This window comes from Hippopotamus amphibius, chromosome 3, assembly GCF_030028045.1.
Source record: "Hippopotamus amphibius kiboko isolate mHipAmp2 chromosome 3, mHipAmp2.hap2, whole genome shotgun sequence".
Classification (NCBI taxonomy): domain Eukaryota; kingdom Metazoa; phylum Chordata; class Mammalia; order Artiodactyla; family Hippopotamidae; genus Hippopotamus; species Hippopotamus amphibius.
This window is the reverse complement of record NC_080188.1, coordinates 71,324,884-71,343,198: the sequence shown is the minus strand read 5'-3', so window position 1 is coordinate 71,343,198 and position 18,315 is coordinate 71,324,884. Positions and strand designations below refer to the sequence as shown.

Sequence of the window (18,315 nt, the reverse complement as noted above, 5' to 3'; positions counted from 1 at the left end):
ATACTTTAAATCACATTAGGATCATCTCTCTCAAAACCCTAGTACTTTTAAAATTGTGGATTTAAAAAATCCCGTTTTCCATCCTTATCTGGTAATCGGTCTATTAACTTTTAAAATTTTGTGTTGGGTTACATTTGATCTTTCATGTTTTTCTAGAAAATTATCCATTTCCTCTAGATTTTTCCACTGTGTTGCTACACACTTGCATGCAGAATTTTAAAGTGAACATCTTTCTAGTTCATGTTATTTCACTTCTTGGCAGCATTCAACATAGTTGAAGATTCTGTACATCTATCTTAAATTTATTGAATGGATGTTATTGATTCGTATCTTTAGTGTGATAATGCAGAGGAATTTATGATGAATACTAATGGAAAATTACAGGAAATTTGAAAATTGAGTGAATTGTTTGTTGACATTTTTATTTTCTCACTATTACAGGGTTCACCTCTGTAATTATGCAATTTACTACCCTTTTCCCCTTTCTACATTATTTTGCAAAATTATAGCCTTATAATAGACATCAGTAATTTGTAAATATTGTGGCTGATCTATTTGGCAACAGTGTTGTGAGAAAACAGAGTCACAGATATACTTTCTGTAAGCAAAGAATCAAGCATTAAAACCAAAGGAAACAAAAAGTGATGTCATCTCAATGAATGACACAGATATCCCTCTCTGAACAGATTTTCAGTATCCTTCAAGACCATAAATGGAACTCCCTGGAGGTTCAGTAGTTAGGATTCCAAGCTTCCACTGCAGGGGGCATGGGTTCAGTCTCTGGATGGGGAACCAAGATCCTGCATGCCATGTAGCCAAAACAAAACTTTAAAAAACAGCATAATTAATAGAAAATTGCACAATGCAATTGCTAATAATATGAACAATCTACTTTTTATATAAAAATGTGTGCTACATGACTTTACTAAACTGGATTTCTGCAAAAGATAATAGATGACTCTCTAAACTGACAAAGTGAGCTTCCAGTAAAAGATTACTATGACAAACTAAAGCATAACCTCAGATGATGCAGCATAGCTAAAATAAAACAACAGCTCTGAGAGTCTTCTATAATCTTACCTCTGGTGCAACGGGACTGCATGGCCAGCAAGGCAGTGAGGCAGTCACAGAACTGTGGCTGAATGATTTTTAAACATGATTTGTAATCCTCCCTAAGGTGGAGGACGTCATCTATGTGATTTATGTGGTTTAAATCACCATTCCTTTAGTTATCCTCATACCGTAACAAATTATGTAGTGAATTAGCCATTAAACTTGAAAAATGTTTCAGCTGAAAACTTCCTATTATAAAGCCTCCAAATATCAAGGAAAGATTCAAGGTATTTTCTGCATAACTTTCCACCCAGATCAAACACTTTAGCACTCAGCTTTTAACTATTTGAAGTGGAAACTGGTATCACCAAATGCAACACATATCCTGCCTTCTTACATACCATAAACTACTTATCTTGATTCAAATTCATCATTAAACATCACTTGTATAATTTGATCACAGTTATGCTCTCAAGAACTGTAGTGTGCAAGATGCTATGTTGTCTCAAGTTGTTATGCTTTTTTTTTTTAAAAGTATAATTGGAGTATAATTGCTTTACACTGTTGTGCCAGTTTTTGCTGTATGACAAAGTGAATCAGCTGTATTTTTTAAAGAACTTTTATTGAGATACAATTGACATACAATAAACTGCATATATTTAAAGTGTACAATTTGATATTTTTTTATTAGTAATGTATATATGGCAATCCCAATCTCCCAACTCATCCCACCCCAAACCCCCCTGCTGTCCACCCTTGGTGTCCATATATTTGTTCTATACACCTGTGTCTCTGTTTCTGCCTTGCAAACAGGTTGATCTGTACCATTTTTCTAGATTGCGCATATATGTGTTAATGTACGATATGTGTTTTTCTCTTTTGGACTCACTTCACTCTGTATGACAGTCTCTAGGTCCACCCATGTCTCTACGTGTCCCAATTTCATTCCTTTTTACAACTAAGAAATATTCCATTGTATATATGTACCACATTTTCTTTATCCATTCCTCTATTGATGTACATTTAAGTGCCTCCATGTCCTGGCTGTTGTAAACAGTGCTTCAGTGAACATTGGGGTGCATGTGTCTTTTTGAATTATGGTGTTCTCTGGGTATATGCCCATGAGTGGGATTGCTGGGTCATATGGTAACTATTTTTAGTTTTTCAAGGAACCTCCATACTGTTCTCCATAGTGGCTGTATCAATTTACATTCCCACCAACAGTGCAAGAGTTTCCTTTTCTCCACACCCTCTCCAGCATTTACTGTTTGTAGATTTTCTGAATCAGGTGTATTTGTACATATATCCCCATACCCCTCCTTCCTGCAACTCCTTCCCACCCTCCCTCTCCCACCCCTCTAAATCATCACCAATCATCAAGTTGATCTCCCTGTGTTATGCAGCAGCTTCCCACTAGCTATTTTACACTTGGTAGTGTATATATGTCAATGCTACTCTCTCACTTAGTCCCAGCTTCCCCTTCACCCCATGCCCCACCCCCCGCCCTGCCCTGCATCCTCAAAGTCCAAGCTGCTATGCTTTTAATATTCACATTAAACTTATTTTTTAGTTCCCTCCCCTGCTGTCACCTGTCACATTTTATTGGTTGCCTGCATCTAGCAGGACCCTGTCGATTCTTGTGATTTGTTCAGGAGCAGAAGTCAGATAACCAAACTTGTTAGAATTAGGTGTGAGGTACGAATAAGAAGACGCTGAAGATGGGGATCTGAGCGCACTCACTTCTCAATAAAGTACATGAGAGTTAGTAAATGCTCTCCTGGTTTCTCCACATTGGTGGTGCTCCACAGCTGAATTCTAAAAATGTAAATTGCAGTTAGATGTTTCTGATAAGTAGTAAATAAAATATCCATCATAATTTAAGAACACTGTTAAAAATTTTAAAACTCTCTTTGCAGAGGAAGAGTTTAATAGCAAGTTTCTAATGGAAGATTCTAATGGAGGATCACAGTAAGGTAGACAGAACTATACAGATCAGCAGCTGGCTTAATTAGCTTCCCATAAACTTATTAACAAATTAGATTACAAAATACAAAAGCAATTTAATGAATCATCATATGAGGCACTGAACTCAAAGTTGAATTGTAATGTGCTTTTCATAACACAACTTGCTTAATTACCCATATGAATGAATCACTTAATACCTCAAGTCTGCGCAACAGTTTGGAAAACCTATTTCTGTAATGATGGTGCTCACCTCTGACTAAGGCAATGAGTAGTTCCCTGGGTAAGGAGTAGCAGTCTTCAAAATGATCATAATGTGACACAGTAACAATACAGCTGTTTCCTGAAGGTTCTAGAAACCCAAGATATGTATTTCAAGAGCTAAGTTATCTTCTGTTGTGTCAGTTCAGATGCAGTTAGATTTCAATGAGATGTCAATTTTTTAAGGCAGATGTGATAGAATTCTGTGAATTTACAAGAGGAAGTGAAGGCAACTGGTAATAATGCTTACGTAAAGCAGTAATTAAATTACCAGCTTGCTACCAGCCCCAGGCTCCTGAAGAAGTTGCACATGTGGGAAAAATTCAGGTACAACTCTTTAACAAATTTTAACAATTGAAAATGGGGGGAGAAAAAACATTATTTGAGAGTATAACCTTCTTACTTTTGGGGTGTTAAAATTACCTTTTATGAGACAGTTTTCTATTTTTGAAATGTTCTTACTTAATAATTTTAACATTGATAATGTCACTTTAGTCTCCACACTTGGGGAAAATTTTACCTTCTCCTGTAAAATCGAAGAATGGGAACCACTAGAACATGTACAAAAACATGTTGCTCTGATTTCATGACCACAGACCAGGATATCCAAACTTTTGGTGAGGAGGATTTTTCCCAAGTCTTGTGATCAACCGTGGAAAAATAACTGGTTAATCTGACAGTGAAGTTCCTTAAGGCTGCTGAAGAAAAGGTCTTAGGGAAAAATTACTCAGAGCCAAAGTGACAGTGGTTATATTTCTCCCTACTGCCAGGAAAGGAGAGGAAAGAGCAACAATTTTGTACATACACCTTGTAAAACTTCTCAAAACCACACCTACATTTCTAACCCTAACTTTAAAATTCCTGCTGTTGTTCATGAGAAAATCAAGGTCACATAATAGAAGTTTTGATATTGCATGTAATAAGCTAAACATCCAGGTACCATGCTTAGTGCAGTGTCTGTCACATATAAGTGCTCAGTAACTGTTAGTTTTGATGATTATTGTAAGAATTAAATATGTCTGCCTCCCGAACCTTCTTCATATATAAAGAAAGCACAGTGAACTGACTGGACTGTAGCTTTAATAGGGAGACTTAAGGATAGCTATTAATATAAGAACTGTAATATGAAATTAAATAGACTCTTGGGCTAAAAAATTACCAGTTTTAAAGATTCTCCAGTAAGTTTATTTTGCAAACCTTTTTTATTTTATATTTTATTGGTATATACTATAATAAAGAGAAAAATGTTCATATAGACACAGTTTTGAACACTGAACTATTATCATCTTACCATAAATTCAGATTTACTTTATTTTTAATTGACCTTCAAACTGCAGCAGCTCCTCATTGTAGTAGCTATAAGTGTCTTGCCACCCCACCCTATCTTGTTACCCAGTCAGACGGCTCAAGATACATAAACACAACATACGTAAACAGACACAAACAAGTCTTATACAGTAAACAAGTCTTTTATAATGTAAATAATCGATCCTTGTTGAAACTTTTTATACCCAGTTCCTGTCTTTTCTGAAATTGAGATATTCATATTTATAGAAAACAATATTTATAAAGAGTTTCTCTTTGAAAACTCAAGCAATTCTTAACAGCAGTATTTTTCTTACTGATCTAAAAAGCATGGAATATGGAAGGCCAAAAGGGGAAAAATCACTTCAAATGATCAAAACAGAAGAGCAACTAAAAAATAATATATTTAGTAGTGTAGAGAGAAATTTTTAAAGTATAGATTTTGTTGAAAATATTGACATTCAAACAAACAGCTTTGGACTCACTGCCAAAAACTTTCTCAATTAAAATTTAAAAATGTTGGTTTTATTGCAGGAAGACACATTAATTCTTTGAAGTTAGAATGAAAGGGTTGCACAATTTAATTTCTATATAAATGACTTTGAATATACAAAGTATCAAATATAAACAGTAGTGTAACAAGAAAATAAATTGGCAGGAATAATTATTCAATTAGTAGCAATAATTAAGACCACCATTTGAAAGATCTTCTATAAACAAAGAATGAAAAAATATTGTTTTAAGTTTTTACAGCACACAATTGAATTCCATTCTAATTCATTACTATTACACTTCTTTCTTCTTCAGTATTAGTGGACCCACATTATCTCCTGTCAATTCATTGTGTTTATTATGTGAACCATCACAGGCAGGAAACTAGAAAGGAAAAAAATTACAAATGTTAGTTTTTAAATGATTCAACAAGTAGAATATTTGTGACATGTTCTTATACAGAAAGTCCATTACTTTAGGAGGAAAAACAAGCCCACATCAGATAGCTTCCCTGAGTAACAGATATATTCTATATCTTAATCTAACTACATCCTAATACTACAGCAAATCTAATAAATTTAAATATTTAATTATTTGGCAGATTTTAATTAAAAAGCTTTGGATGAGTCCATACAAGTCAATACAATAGTCATAAAAGGGGATCAAAATATGTTCTTATTTTCTACAGAGCTCTAACTCTGAGCTGACCTTGTCACTTAATATATTTTTAAAACCTTATTCATAGGTAACAATAGTTAACAGTTTGGTATCTTTTTTTCCTCTGTATTTACTGTGCACTCATTTTTTTAAGCAAAATTGGGATCATACTGCAGTATGCTTTTCTTGCTTACATTATATTACATCATGCTCCCATGTTATTAAATATTCTTTAAAAAACGATTTTTCATAGCTTCCTAATATCCCATCATTTGTTTTATACCATACTTTAATCATTTCTCTATTATCAGATATCTAGATTGTTTCTAAGATTTTATTATTACAAAGTATGCTACGATGAACATTATTGTATTTAAAGCCTCAAATAGCCTATGATCAAAGCAGTAGAAAAAAAACATGTCATCAACTACTTAAAATTTATCACTCCAAACTCCTCCTTTTTTTTGGTTTGGTCATTATTTTTAATTGAAGTATAGTTGATTTACAATGTTCTGTTAATTACTGCTGTACAGCAAAGTGATTCAGTTATAATACATATATTCTTTTTTTTTTTAATATTTGTTTCCATTACGGTTTATCATAGGATATTGAATACAGTTTTCTGTGCTGAAAGGTAGGACCTTGTTATTTAGCCATCCTATATATACCAGTTTGCATCTGCTAACCCCAACCTCCCACCCCACCCTCCTCCCCCTTGGCAACTACCAGTCTGTTCTCTGCGTCTGTGATTCTGTTTCATAGACAGGTTCATTTGTGCCATAATTTAGATTCCACATATAAGTGATATCATATAGTATCAATATTTGTATTTTTCTTTCTGACTTACTTCACTTAGTATGATAAGCTCTAGTTGCATCCACTAAACTCCCCATTTTTAATTTCCACATTAAAAAATCATCCATAATTATACTTGCCATTTACTAGCTCATAATACATACAAGTACATACTACATACATACATACTAACTACACACATACTACACCTTGCACTACATACAAGATGATATACACACGTCTTACTAAATCCTCAAAAATTTCTGTGATACTGATATATTATCAGATTAAAGAAAAAAACCTGACAGTCAGAGATTAAAGATTAAGTAACTTGTCCAACCAAGTTTATGTGCTGCTCTAACTTTTCTAATACAGTAAGTATATCAATCATAAGAGGCTAACTTTAATTTAGAATAGACTTTCAGTGCTGAATACTATGGGAAAACCTCTCATCTCACAGAACCTCACAACTGGGGATTTAAGAAGCAAAACCATTTTAACTACATGAAATTTTAGTGTACATGTAAATGGACATCTTACCGTCTTAGAACGCCAACACCTACAATACGCTGCTTTAGTAAGACACAAATCTTCAATGTTTATTTCATTCACCACTTTGGGATTTTCCTTCTGTATTTTAAGATTAATCAAGCTATCCTTCTGTTGCTTTTTCTTCGGGAGGAATGGACGAACCGCAAGGTAGCCAAGTAGTGCAAGTACACCAAGGAAAGGCAATAACCGAAGCCATTCTGAAACTAAACATGTACAGCTCTGTTAAAGTTTGCATGCTCCTGTAACAGAACTCAAATAGGGATGGACTGGGAGTTTGGGATTGACATATACCCAATGCTATGTTTAAAATAGATAACCTGGGACTTCCCTGGTGGTCCAGTGGTTAAGAATCCGCCTTACAATGCAGGGGACGCAGGTTTGATCCCTGGCTGGGCAACTAAGCCTGCGCACCACAACTAGAGAGCCCCGCGTGCTGCAGCTACTGAGCCCATGTGCCACAACTAGAGAGAAGCCTGCGTGCCACAATGAAAGATCCCGGGTGCTGCAACTAAGACCTGATGCAGCCAAATAAATAAATAAATAATAAGATAAAATAAAATAAAATAGATGACCAAGAAGACCTACTGTGAAAAACAATAAACTTTTTTAATTGAAAAAAACCTCAAATAGCATGTCTCATCCTTGAGGTTATTCTTTATTTTTCACTTCTCACTTTAATTTCTTAACTATTTAACTTATCTGTAAAACTGTGAATAAACATCAAGACACCTATACCTAGGACCACCTTATTTTATTTGCGGGCTGACTTCAGACTTTTGAAACTGGAAGACAAAATTTTCTATCAAATATCCTATCTCATTATCCTAAGAATATTTGTGTTTAATTTTGTTTTAGGAATTATGATCACCATAATTATAAACAAAATTTCAATGTGTGATATATTTAATAGGTTTAGAAAACATTTCCACCATGTCTAAATCATTCAACAGAACATCCCGTTAACAGCTTACCACTGGTTTATAATTTCAGACAGAACATGTCTTCAATGCTTTAATTTACATTTTTGGTAAGGCATAGTGACTTCTAAAGAAACACCTAAATGTTGTGTAAAAGCTATTTTAAAGAGCTAGTTGAAATTTTCACGTACTGAATATTCTCATTATTAGATACATCTTATTCCATAAGTGTTCATTAAAGCCTTCTGTAGTACTCAGCACTATCTTAGGGGGATAGGAAATATAAGTGATATAAATGAAATGGTCCCTATGCCTATGGAGACAAACACACCTGGAAGCCATGATAAATATTTCAGCATGTGTTTATCAAATGTTGGCTAGTACCCTGCCTCTGCTGGGCTCTGCAGGGAATCCTTTTTGTCTTTAAAGAGTTATCATTTGTCATCCTTCACTGAGTGCCAACCTGATATCTTGCTAATAAGCACTATGTAGAAATAGCTTAGTGGAGAAAAAGAGAAAAACTGAAGGTCATGTGCTAAGGCATGCTAATAAATGTTAATGATAAATGAACAGACTATGCTAAGGGTGCAACTGTATTACCTCATTTAACACTGTGTTAACTTAAACAACTGTATTTGGTAGGCACCTTTATTATTCCCCTTTTCCATGTGGGTAAACTGTAGCTTAAGTAGGTTTAGTCCAGGACAGTAAGTACAAAGCCTGTTCTCAATCACTATGAATGAAATTCAACAGATCTAAGACTTCATCTGTTCCTCTCTTGGTAAAACTACTTTCCAGAGATAACTGTTCTTACAATTCAACTATTGAAAGAAAGGCTGGCTTAATATTAACTCTTCCAAAATGAAACTATTTTTGAAACAACACCACAGCAAAGATTTGTTATGCGCTCTAGAAGAAACAACCTATTTATGTATGTATAGCACCCATAAGAGTGCCTGGCACAGGGAAGATATACAATAAATGACAGCTTTTACTGGGTTGGCCAGAAAGTTTGTATGGAAAAATCCAAACGAACTTTTTGGCCAACCCAATATTAAGATTATGGAGATTAGTAACAACTCCTCTGAAAAAATACTCTGCCAACTCAACCTGACAGTGCACAGAGTAGAAATCTTTGGGGACATAATCTTTTAGTCACTAGAATGAAATTCTGTAAGGATGAGATCTTGCCAGTCAAGTTGGCTGTTCTATTTTCGTAACAAAAGTGGAAACACTTCACATAAATCTTCTGAATGAATTAAAGTTCTGGAAATGACAAAGAACTGTTTCTTGGGGGGGGAGAGGTCTATCCATAGATCTGTGCTGTCCGATAATGTAACCACTAACCATACTGTTTTGATTTGTACCCAGGATTTTGTTTTAATCAGGTATGGTAAGATGACAGACATGGAGACAGCTGCCTTGAAAGAAAAGGTTACTTACAATCCCCAAGAGGAGGGGTCACACCATGCCAACCCAGGACCACACGGGGAAGTAGGAGGCTTGGTCAGGTGGAAGGTGAAGGGGCACAAGCCTTTATTGTGGTTTCTACAGAAAAGGCAAGGTAGGGCAGAGTAAACAGTTTAGGACTGGTTGGCTTGAATAATTTCAGTGGGCTCTGGGCTGTAGGGTTGGCCCCTAATTGTTTCATATCTGGCCCTGGGTGATTTAGGGCAGGGGAAATACTGACTTGGTAAGTGAGAGTTAGATAAAGGAAGTGGTTGGGGTGCAGGCTTTGGATTGGTTGGTGTGCATATTAAAAGTATGCTCACAGGCAAGTAGTTTACTATCTCCTGGCATTAGCTAGTCCTGGGAGGGGGCAAGTTCTCCCTGGCCAGCAAGGCCCCCAAGATGTCCAAGTAGCACAAAATATAGAAGATATAAAACATGATTAATACACACGTGGCTATTTGAATTTAATTAAAATTAAGTAAAATTCAAAATTCAGTTTCTAAGACATACTAGTCACATTTCAGCAGCTCAACAGCTACCTTGGCTAGTAGTTACCATGACTGACGGCACGGAGAACATCTCGATCATCACAGAAAGGCTTTTGGATGGTGCTGTTACAGATCACTGTTTCTGTAAAGCAGCATCTCTATGACATGGCAAGGCTACTTTGACAGCTTCAACTCCCAGAAATATCCCATCCCTCATGTACTTGAAGCCAGCCAAAGCTACTGACTACCTAGTAGCAGGCTTCCTGTGTCCTTTGTATAATGAATTCCTTCCGTCTGCCATGCCTGTCTACCTGTGGTCTAACTGACTCATTTATATGAACCCTTTAAAACTAGGGTCAAGTACTGCCTCCTCCAGAAGTCTTTCTTGATTTCCCAAAGCTAAATTAATCACCCCCTCCTTTGCTTCCAAGCCCCCTTTCCTCAGTTTCTTTTATCATACTACTGTTATCTGTTTATAAAGTTGATTCTTCCAAAAGACTGTAGGAAAAGGAGTTGTGTACTAACTACTCCTCCTGCAGCAAAGCAGATACCTCATAAACACTAAATGAATGACAACGAACGAATGAATGTAGAGCATAAATGTCAGTCCCTTTCTCACTCACCATATTGTACTATAAATATTTATTTACACTTATCTTCTAAATCAGGCAATAAATAGCTTAGCTTGTTACTGGTTCCGACATCCAGTATAATATCTTTAAACAGTACTTATTCAATATATGTTTTTGAATGTATAATAACATTAAAGATTATTATGTGTACTACAAAATTAAAAAGTTACAAGAGGTTCAGTGACTCAAACTCAAAAAGTAAACGAATGAGGATGTGAAGAAATCTCAGGGCATAAATGGTATTAATACTATTTCAAATCTACTTCAGAAAACGTTGTTCTTCTGACAATTCCTTGGTAATTCCTATAGTAATACAGAGATAAAAGGTAGTAGTATTTCTTACAACAAAGTAATAATTTATAAAACAGTCTTGTTTAGTAAAATCTACTCTTTAAAGATGACAAACTTCAATTTAACTACAGAAAAGATTATAAAGGAAAATAATACAACCTATAAAACTTAATTAAGTCATTTTAAGTATATTTCTTAGGGCTGACTTTTGGTGAATAAATACAAAGTACAGAAAAATCAAACAAAAAAGTAAAAAAAAAAAAAAAAACTTTTAAGACTGGCTATTTCCTATGAACCTGTTTGATATATATTGAGCTACAGCAAATATATTAGCTACTGTGAAGGGAAATCTATTACCTACTGTTAGGTATAATGTATATTTTGTACAGTACATTTTAAAATTGTTTTAGGATTATCAGAAATAGCATTTATTTTACAAAATTTTACAAAATTTGAAAATTTAGAAAAGTGTAAAAAATAAAATAACTTTTAATCCCACCAGTCAAGAGCTGGTAACATTTTGTTGTATTTCTATTTTGTTATATTTCTATTTTGTTATATTTCTATTTTGTTGTACTTTTTCCTTTCCAAAAGGTTGCATATAATGATACCATAAAAATAATACTGGCAATGTGATTGCTAATAATTTCATAACTTTTTCCAGTAGATGAGTAGGGGGTAACTATTTTTTTTAGCTTTTTACTGGAGTGTAATTGCTTTACACTGTTGTGCCAGTTTCTGCTGTACAACAAAGTGAATCAGCTGTATACATACACATATCCCCTCCTTCCCACCCTCCCTACCCCATCCCTCTAGGTCATCACGTCATTGAGTTGATCTCCCTGTGTTATGCAGTAGCCTCCCACTAGCTCTCTATTTTACATTTGGTGGAGTATATATGTCAATGCTACCCTCTCGCTTTGTCCCAGGTTCCCCTTTACCCACCCCCCCGCCACCCTGGCCACATCCTCAAATCCGTCCTCCACATCTGCATCTTTATTTTTGCCCTGCCACTGGGTTCATCAGTACCATTTTTTTAGATTCCATATATATGCGCATAACATTTTCTTATGTATCGTTACAGGTAAAACATAGAAATGACTTAATTTCTGAACTACAGAAAGATGAAAATAAAATATTTTTAAAGGATGGCTCTACTATTACCACTTAAAAGCTAATATAAACTCTTCAGGACCAAAGGACCAAAATGAAATTAATAATTTTAAAATCTTTTTTCCACTCACTACTATAAATAGAACAGTGTCCCAATACCTAGAGCATTGCCTGACCCATAGTAAATGCTCAATAAATACTTGATGACTTGAGGAATTCTAAAATGCAGAGTGGTTACGTGGAAGAAAATGTCTTAATGACATCAAACTTGTTCTCCACAAAGGCTAGTATAATCTTTAATTACACTGACTTTTAAATACAGTTTGTCTATCTAGGAAAAGGGGAAAAAACTTTTACAACTTACACTATGTAAATATTTTCCCAAATATTCAAAAATAAAAGTTTTCCAAAATAAAATTCTTCAATCTTTCAGAAATAACCTTTATTATTTACATGTTAATAAATGCAACTCTTTAGTTTGAACTTAATGACTTATTACACTTATTAAGAAAACTCCCCTTTTGTTCCATTTCTTTAAAAAAAAAGGTAAATTTACATACAATAAAATAAACAGATCTTACGTGTTTAGCTCTGAGCTGTGACAATTAAATACACCCTGTAGCCTCCACTGAAAATGTGTAAAAATATGTAAACTATTTCCATCACCCTGGAAAGTACTCCCCTGCCCCATTCTAGTTTATCTCCCCACCACTGATTCCTATAACCGACGAAGGTTTTTTCACGCAATATAAAATTTCTGAGATTCATCATTCTGTGGACCACTAATTTGTTCCTTTTTATTACTAACCAGTATTCTACTCTATGAATATGCCATAATTTGTTTATCCACTCTCCTGTTGGTAGGTACCTGGGTTGCTTCCAGTTTGGGATTATTATAAATAAGGCTGCTATAAACATGCTTGTACAAGTGTTTCTGTGGATATATGTTTTCAACTCTGTTCCCCTTCTTAAATTCTTTGCTCAAAATTGGCCCTTCCTAGAGCTAATGACCTTGAAAGTGTCAGTTCTGACATGTTTGTGTTACTCTGGGAAAATTATTATTATAGTCTTCGCATTCATTGCTTTGTCTTTAGGAGTAAAACCATTACGTTTGAAAGAACCTAACTAGTTTAAATGAAGAACTACTATATTCCAAGTTTCACAGCTAGCTTTTAAATCTAGAAATAAATTTTTTTGACTTCTGAATGGGAAGTTTTTTTGTTATTCTATTTAAAAAGTTTATATGACAGGGAAAGTTTTAAAAGTCACTGTATTTGAATACACTATACTTTCAAAGGGCAGAAGTATACTAATTTACCTTAAAAGCCTCGCTCTTAACAATGTAACCTAAACAAAGACAGATAAGTTGTTTCTGATAGATAAGGTCTATCTATAAATACTGTATAGTAATTAAGGATCTCCAAGTGTTTACTAAGAATGCTGAGTCACCATGAGAGAGTCAATTGCTTTAAGAAACCACTGGATCTAAATAGGGAAGGAAAAACAGGCAACAATAATGTGAACTGAAACTTTTTTTTGCTCTAATTGTCATAGATAGAAAATGAAAATATTCTTGGTCTGGTAGACATTTTAAACAATTATGTTGAAAAGTTATCTTACAAGTTTTTATTTCAACAAAAAAAAGTCTAATATGGATTCTACAAGTAGTTCAAGACAGTCAAATGTCATTAGCTATTACAATCTAATCAGGAAGGGAGACTCGGAGAGGAAATTGGTCATTGAAGTTTTTCTTTCATAGGGCTCCAAAATAGATTCTGCAACTGTTATATTGTCATTGTCCAGTGAAAAACAGACTATCCCATTTTTTTCATAAAGTAGTTATTACAAACATGTTAATGTTTCCTAAACAAATGGGCTTTACAATGAGAACTAAATTGTAGACACACTGTAATGGGACTTACAATATGCACTATAAAGATATTTATCAGAGTTGTCATTATTTCTGAGAATCGGTCTTCACATTAAATATGAGGGTGAGTCAAAAACTATCCACACTCTGGCTGTAGAATTTAATTAACTTTTAGAAAAGACAAATACATCATTTTTCGACATAATCTCCTTGCTTTTCAATACACTTTGTCCATCTGTCAACAAGCTTTCGTACTCCCTCATTAAAAAATGTTTTAGGCTGAGCTGCAAGCCACAAATGTACCGCTGTCTTCGCGTCTTCATCAGAAGTGAACCTTTGTCCTCGTAGGGCTGCTTTCAGAGGACCAAACAGGTAAAAGTCCAATGAAGCAAGATCAGGACTATAGGGAGGATGCTTTAACACCTCAAAATGAAGTTTTTGCAGAGTGTCGACAGTGTGGGCAGAAGTGTGCGGACACGCGCTGTCATGCAAGATCACAGTGTCGTTGTATAGCAGTCCTCTGCGTTTAATCCAAAGTCTTCAATAAATAACGGCACCAGGGATACTGTCAGACCACAAAAGCCGAATCACTGCACGCTGCTCTTCTTTCGTGCAAATCACAAGTGGGGCATCCATTTTTGCTTGCACCGCAGATACAAATGAAATGATGTAACACGTTCACACCTGCACAGCAGTGACTGGAGAGACAGTAGCCTTGAACAGAAAGCACTGATAAGACAGTGCAGCCAACAGAAGTTGTAATATAACCGGAGTGCACATAATTTTTGATTCACCCTCGTATTTAACAGTTTTAAAGAGGAAACTACTATATATTATTGATTCGAGAGGGAAAAGGTTTAGGCTGAGTTTTCTTAATGCCTTTAACAGGAATTAAATATTTGTTGACAGTAGGAATCCTCCAGAAGCAAAAAAAAAAAGAATGGTTTGAAAATCTCCTAGTCACTAAATCAAATATCATACTTTCCAATCTGCTTCAACTATGCTCTATTTACAGAAAATTGAAACTAATATAAAACCACCCACAATCAGAATCAAAACACACAATTCAGGTTAAACTTGATTGGGGTGGGAGTAAGGAGTCCTTTTTCTTTCTTGACTTTAAAAACTCAGCAGTTAACAAGCAAATTTTTAACAACGTAAGTGGGCAGCTGGGAACAAATGTCACAAAATGATCATATCTTTTTGACCTGATATTACCATTTAGGGAATACATTCAAGGGTATAATTCAAAAAAGGAAAAAATAACGATTGGTACAGGGCTACTTACCACTGCACGTTATGAATAAAATGTATACATATATAAACATTCCAAATTTCCAGCTGCAGGGCAATGGTTAGGCCTACTGTGATGTTAATCTAAACTAAGATTACATATGTAGTTGTTGGAACAAGATAAGGAATACATTAAAATATGTAAAGTACTTCAGTAAAAGAAATAAGGGGAGAAAAAGGCAAAATTTTATCTATTTGCTGCAATCTATCAGAATAAACTAGTAGAATCAAAAGAAGATTTTGTTTACAAACACGATTTCAAAGTTTTTTCATTGTTGCTCCTTATGCTTAGATATTTCTTTTCAATGTTTATGACTCAGTTACCACTTTTTCTATTCAATTACATGCTTTCTATCAAACCCCTTAAAATCTAAAAATGTTAAAATCTCACAATCCATTTGTCAACAGCAAATGTCTCTGACCATCAGTCAGAGAATCTCTAGATTTTGAACAGTCATCTAGTTTACTCCATCTAAATCTCTCTACCACCACACACCGCTTATTTTTTTTTTTTTAATTGAAGGCTTCGGTGATTTTATTAAAAGCAAAATTAGTACACTGCGTAGAGCAAGCAGTTTTTTTTTCTTTAAGAACTTTTACTGAGATACAATTGACATACAATAAACTGCACATATTTAAAGTGTACAATTTGATTTTTTTTATTAGTAATACATATATGGCAATCCCAATCTCCCAATTCATTTCCCCCCAACGACACCGCCTTTTTTTATTTTGAATCTGAGAGGGGGATTTGTTTGGTAAAGTATTCTCTAATTTTAAAAAAGAATTCCTTGAACATGCAGCTAAAATCCATGTTCGAATAACTATCACTAATTTGGCCCTAGTTCTGTCATTTGGTCTACACAGACTAAATCTTATTTTTCTTCCACCAGTCAGTCTTCCAAATACTGTATTTTAAGTCAGCTACCACAGATCTCCAGACTGCTCCAGGCTAAGCAACCCTATTTACCTCAAAATTATCTTAATTCATGCTTACATTCCCTGGTAGTCAGATCATATGAATTCAGTGTTTGCTTTATCAATATAGTTTCCATCCCTCCATCATCCTAATCAGTCCCTGAGCCTGGTTTACCAATATCCCATCTTACACTATAATGCTCAGAACCCAACAAAATCTTCCAAGTGTTGACTGCATTCTGGAAATTTTCATCCTTTAGATGTGAAATCGCGAGTTGTGGGTTCTGTTTTGTAAAGGAGGGAACTTCAGTACGGAATGTTACAGATATTCATTAAATTTCATGTTTTTAATTTTTGGTCTATCATACTAGCAAAGGTATTTTTCCTCCAACTCGAGTAAACGAAATTGCCTCCAGGCCCGTAGTAATGGAGGGGACCGCAAACGTCCCCATGATAGGTGAACTCTCCCCTATGGGATTGGAGTTTATTTTCTAATTTTGTTACAAAATAAAACCGCCAATACATATTACGCCTATGTCTGTGTTTCTCTCTCCCACACAGTCACACCCACACGAAGTGGGTAAAACCCAGCCAAGAGCTGGGACGGCCTGATACACAGCGCCTTAGATAACGAAGACTTAGCCTGCTTTAAAATAAACAAGCACACTGCAGGGAGCGATGGAGATGAAAGAGATGGGCCCGTTCTCAACTCAGCACCTTCTCTGCAAAAACCTGGTCTCTCACCACGGAGAGACACTGGAGACAGCCACGAGGAGAAGCACCCGGGGCTGCCAAGTACCGAGAGGTGGCCTCACACACGCTCCCAGGATGCAGTGGCGGCGCGCGCCCACCTCCCTCCGAGCTCAGGCTCACCAGGTCACGCGCCACCCGCCCAGCTCCGCTCCGCCCCGCCCCTCGGCCCGAGGGTTTTTAGATGCCCGCTCGCACCCTCCGCCTTGGGAAGCTTGCAAGGATGGGGACTGGCTGAAGGCAAGGATTACCTGTGAGCCGGGCGAACCCGGTAATGCTCTCTGGGACTGGGAGCCGCTTAAGATACGCGGGGAGCTGCACCTTCACGATGCGGGCCACGCTCTCCAGCACCATCCTGGCCAGCAGCGTCCGCTCCTCGCCCGACCCCAGCCGCTCTCTGGCCGAGCCGTCGCGCCTGCGCCGAGAGCGGAAGCGGCCGGCGGGCGCTCGCAAGCCAGGACCGGGCCGGGGCGGGGCTGCGGGCAAGCGAGGAGAGGTGACCTGCCCGGCGCCGATTGGCAGCGGGCGGGTGACGTGCGCGCGCCCGGCGGATGCCGAGGGGGCGCGGGCGGCCGCGGGGCCTGAGGGATGGCGAGTCCCGCTTCGGAGTCTCGACTGTGAGGAGGGCCTTCACGGTGGGCCCTTTACGTCTCTAGACGCCGGAGGCCCGCTGAGAGGATACTGTGTCGGAGGAGGTGAAGCACGCGAGAGTGCTTTGTAAGCGGAGAGTGCCTTTCAGAAGTGAGTTGCTCCTGGCGTCTCTTTTTACCTGGGCCCCTCTCGTCTCGGCCTCTTCCCAGCCGCGACCTTAGGACTGCACATACTGCTAAAAGCACCCTTCCCCTACACTCCGCCGTGCCTAATTTCGCTCTCACCTCTACAAGCCTGGTTTTTAAAGAAGAAGTTAAAATACTTTTCCTAAACTCGGAACCGCTGACATACAGCTCTGCCCCTTGGCCGTTCACTGTAATCCTGCTTCCGAGGCCCTGAGGTGTTTGCCACTCACACGAGATCCGTGAGAGTCCCTCCTGAGATATTTTCAGTTCCTTCTGCGGATCGCTTCTTTTTTCGGTTAACTGAAACTGGGAAAGTGGTAAAAGAATGTCAAGGATTAGGGTTTCCTTTATTTTATGTTGCAGGGCCTCTGCTACAAACTAAGGTATCTCTGAAGAACTTTAACTGTTAGAAAAAATAACAGCGTGAAAGGAGATCGCTTAAAAAAAAAGAGAGAGATAGCTTTAGTCCCTTGAAGCGCCTTACTTGACATGACTTTGTTTCGTGTTTTTGCTGAAGTAAAATGTCCGAAGTCATGCACTTGGTGATTGCATGTTGCGTATTTGTATCTCCATACCCTGTCTCATTATCGTTCTGAACCCCGCTTGACCAGTAGCATATAACAACGAATTGCGCAAGGTCCGATATTCCATTTTGTGACTTAATATAACAACTAGTTGTAATGTATAGGTTTTATATTTTATTTTTCCTTCGGTATTTCATCCTAAGGTGAGAAAGGA

At 36.8% G+C, this 18,315-nt stretch overlaps 1 protein-coding gene across 2 annotated transcripts; it reads right to left on the bottom strand.

The window, feature by feature from the left end:
* Positions 1-2,417: 2,417 nt before the first annotated feature.
* Positions 2,418-17,280, bottom strand: CISD2 (CDGSH iron sulfur domain 2). 2 transcript variants are annotated; one of them, XM_057726550.1, is made up of 4 exons: positions 17,053-17,280; positions 7,066-7,280; positions 5,404-5,457; positions 2,418-2,868 (listed from the first exon to the last, which is right to left on the bottom strand). In XM_057726550.1, exons 1-4 carry the CDS (start codon positions 17,153-17,155, stop codon positions 2,797-2,799), a joined length of 444 nt encoding a protein of 147 aa, XP_057582533.1. In that variant the 5' UTR covers positions 17,156-17,280; the 3' UTR covers positions 2,418-2,796. The 2 variants fall into 2 exon arrangements, with proteins under 2 accessions (XP_057582533.1, XP_057582534.1); XM_057726551.1 differs by lacking the exon at positions 2,418-2,868 and having other exon boundaries at positions 4,340-5,457; positions 17,053-17,275.
* Between the last annotated feature and the right edge of the window lie 1,035 nt (positions 17,281-18,315).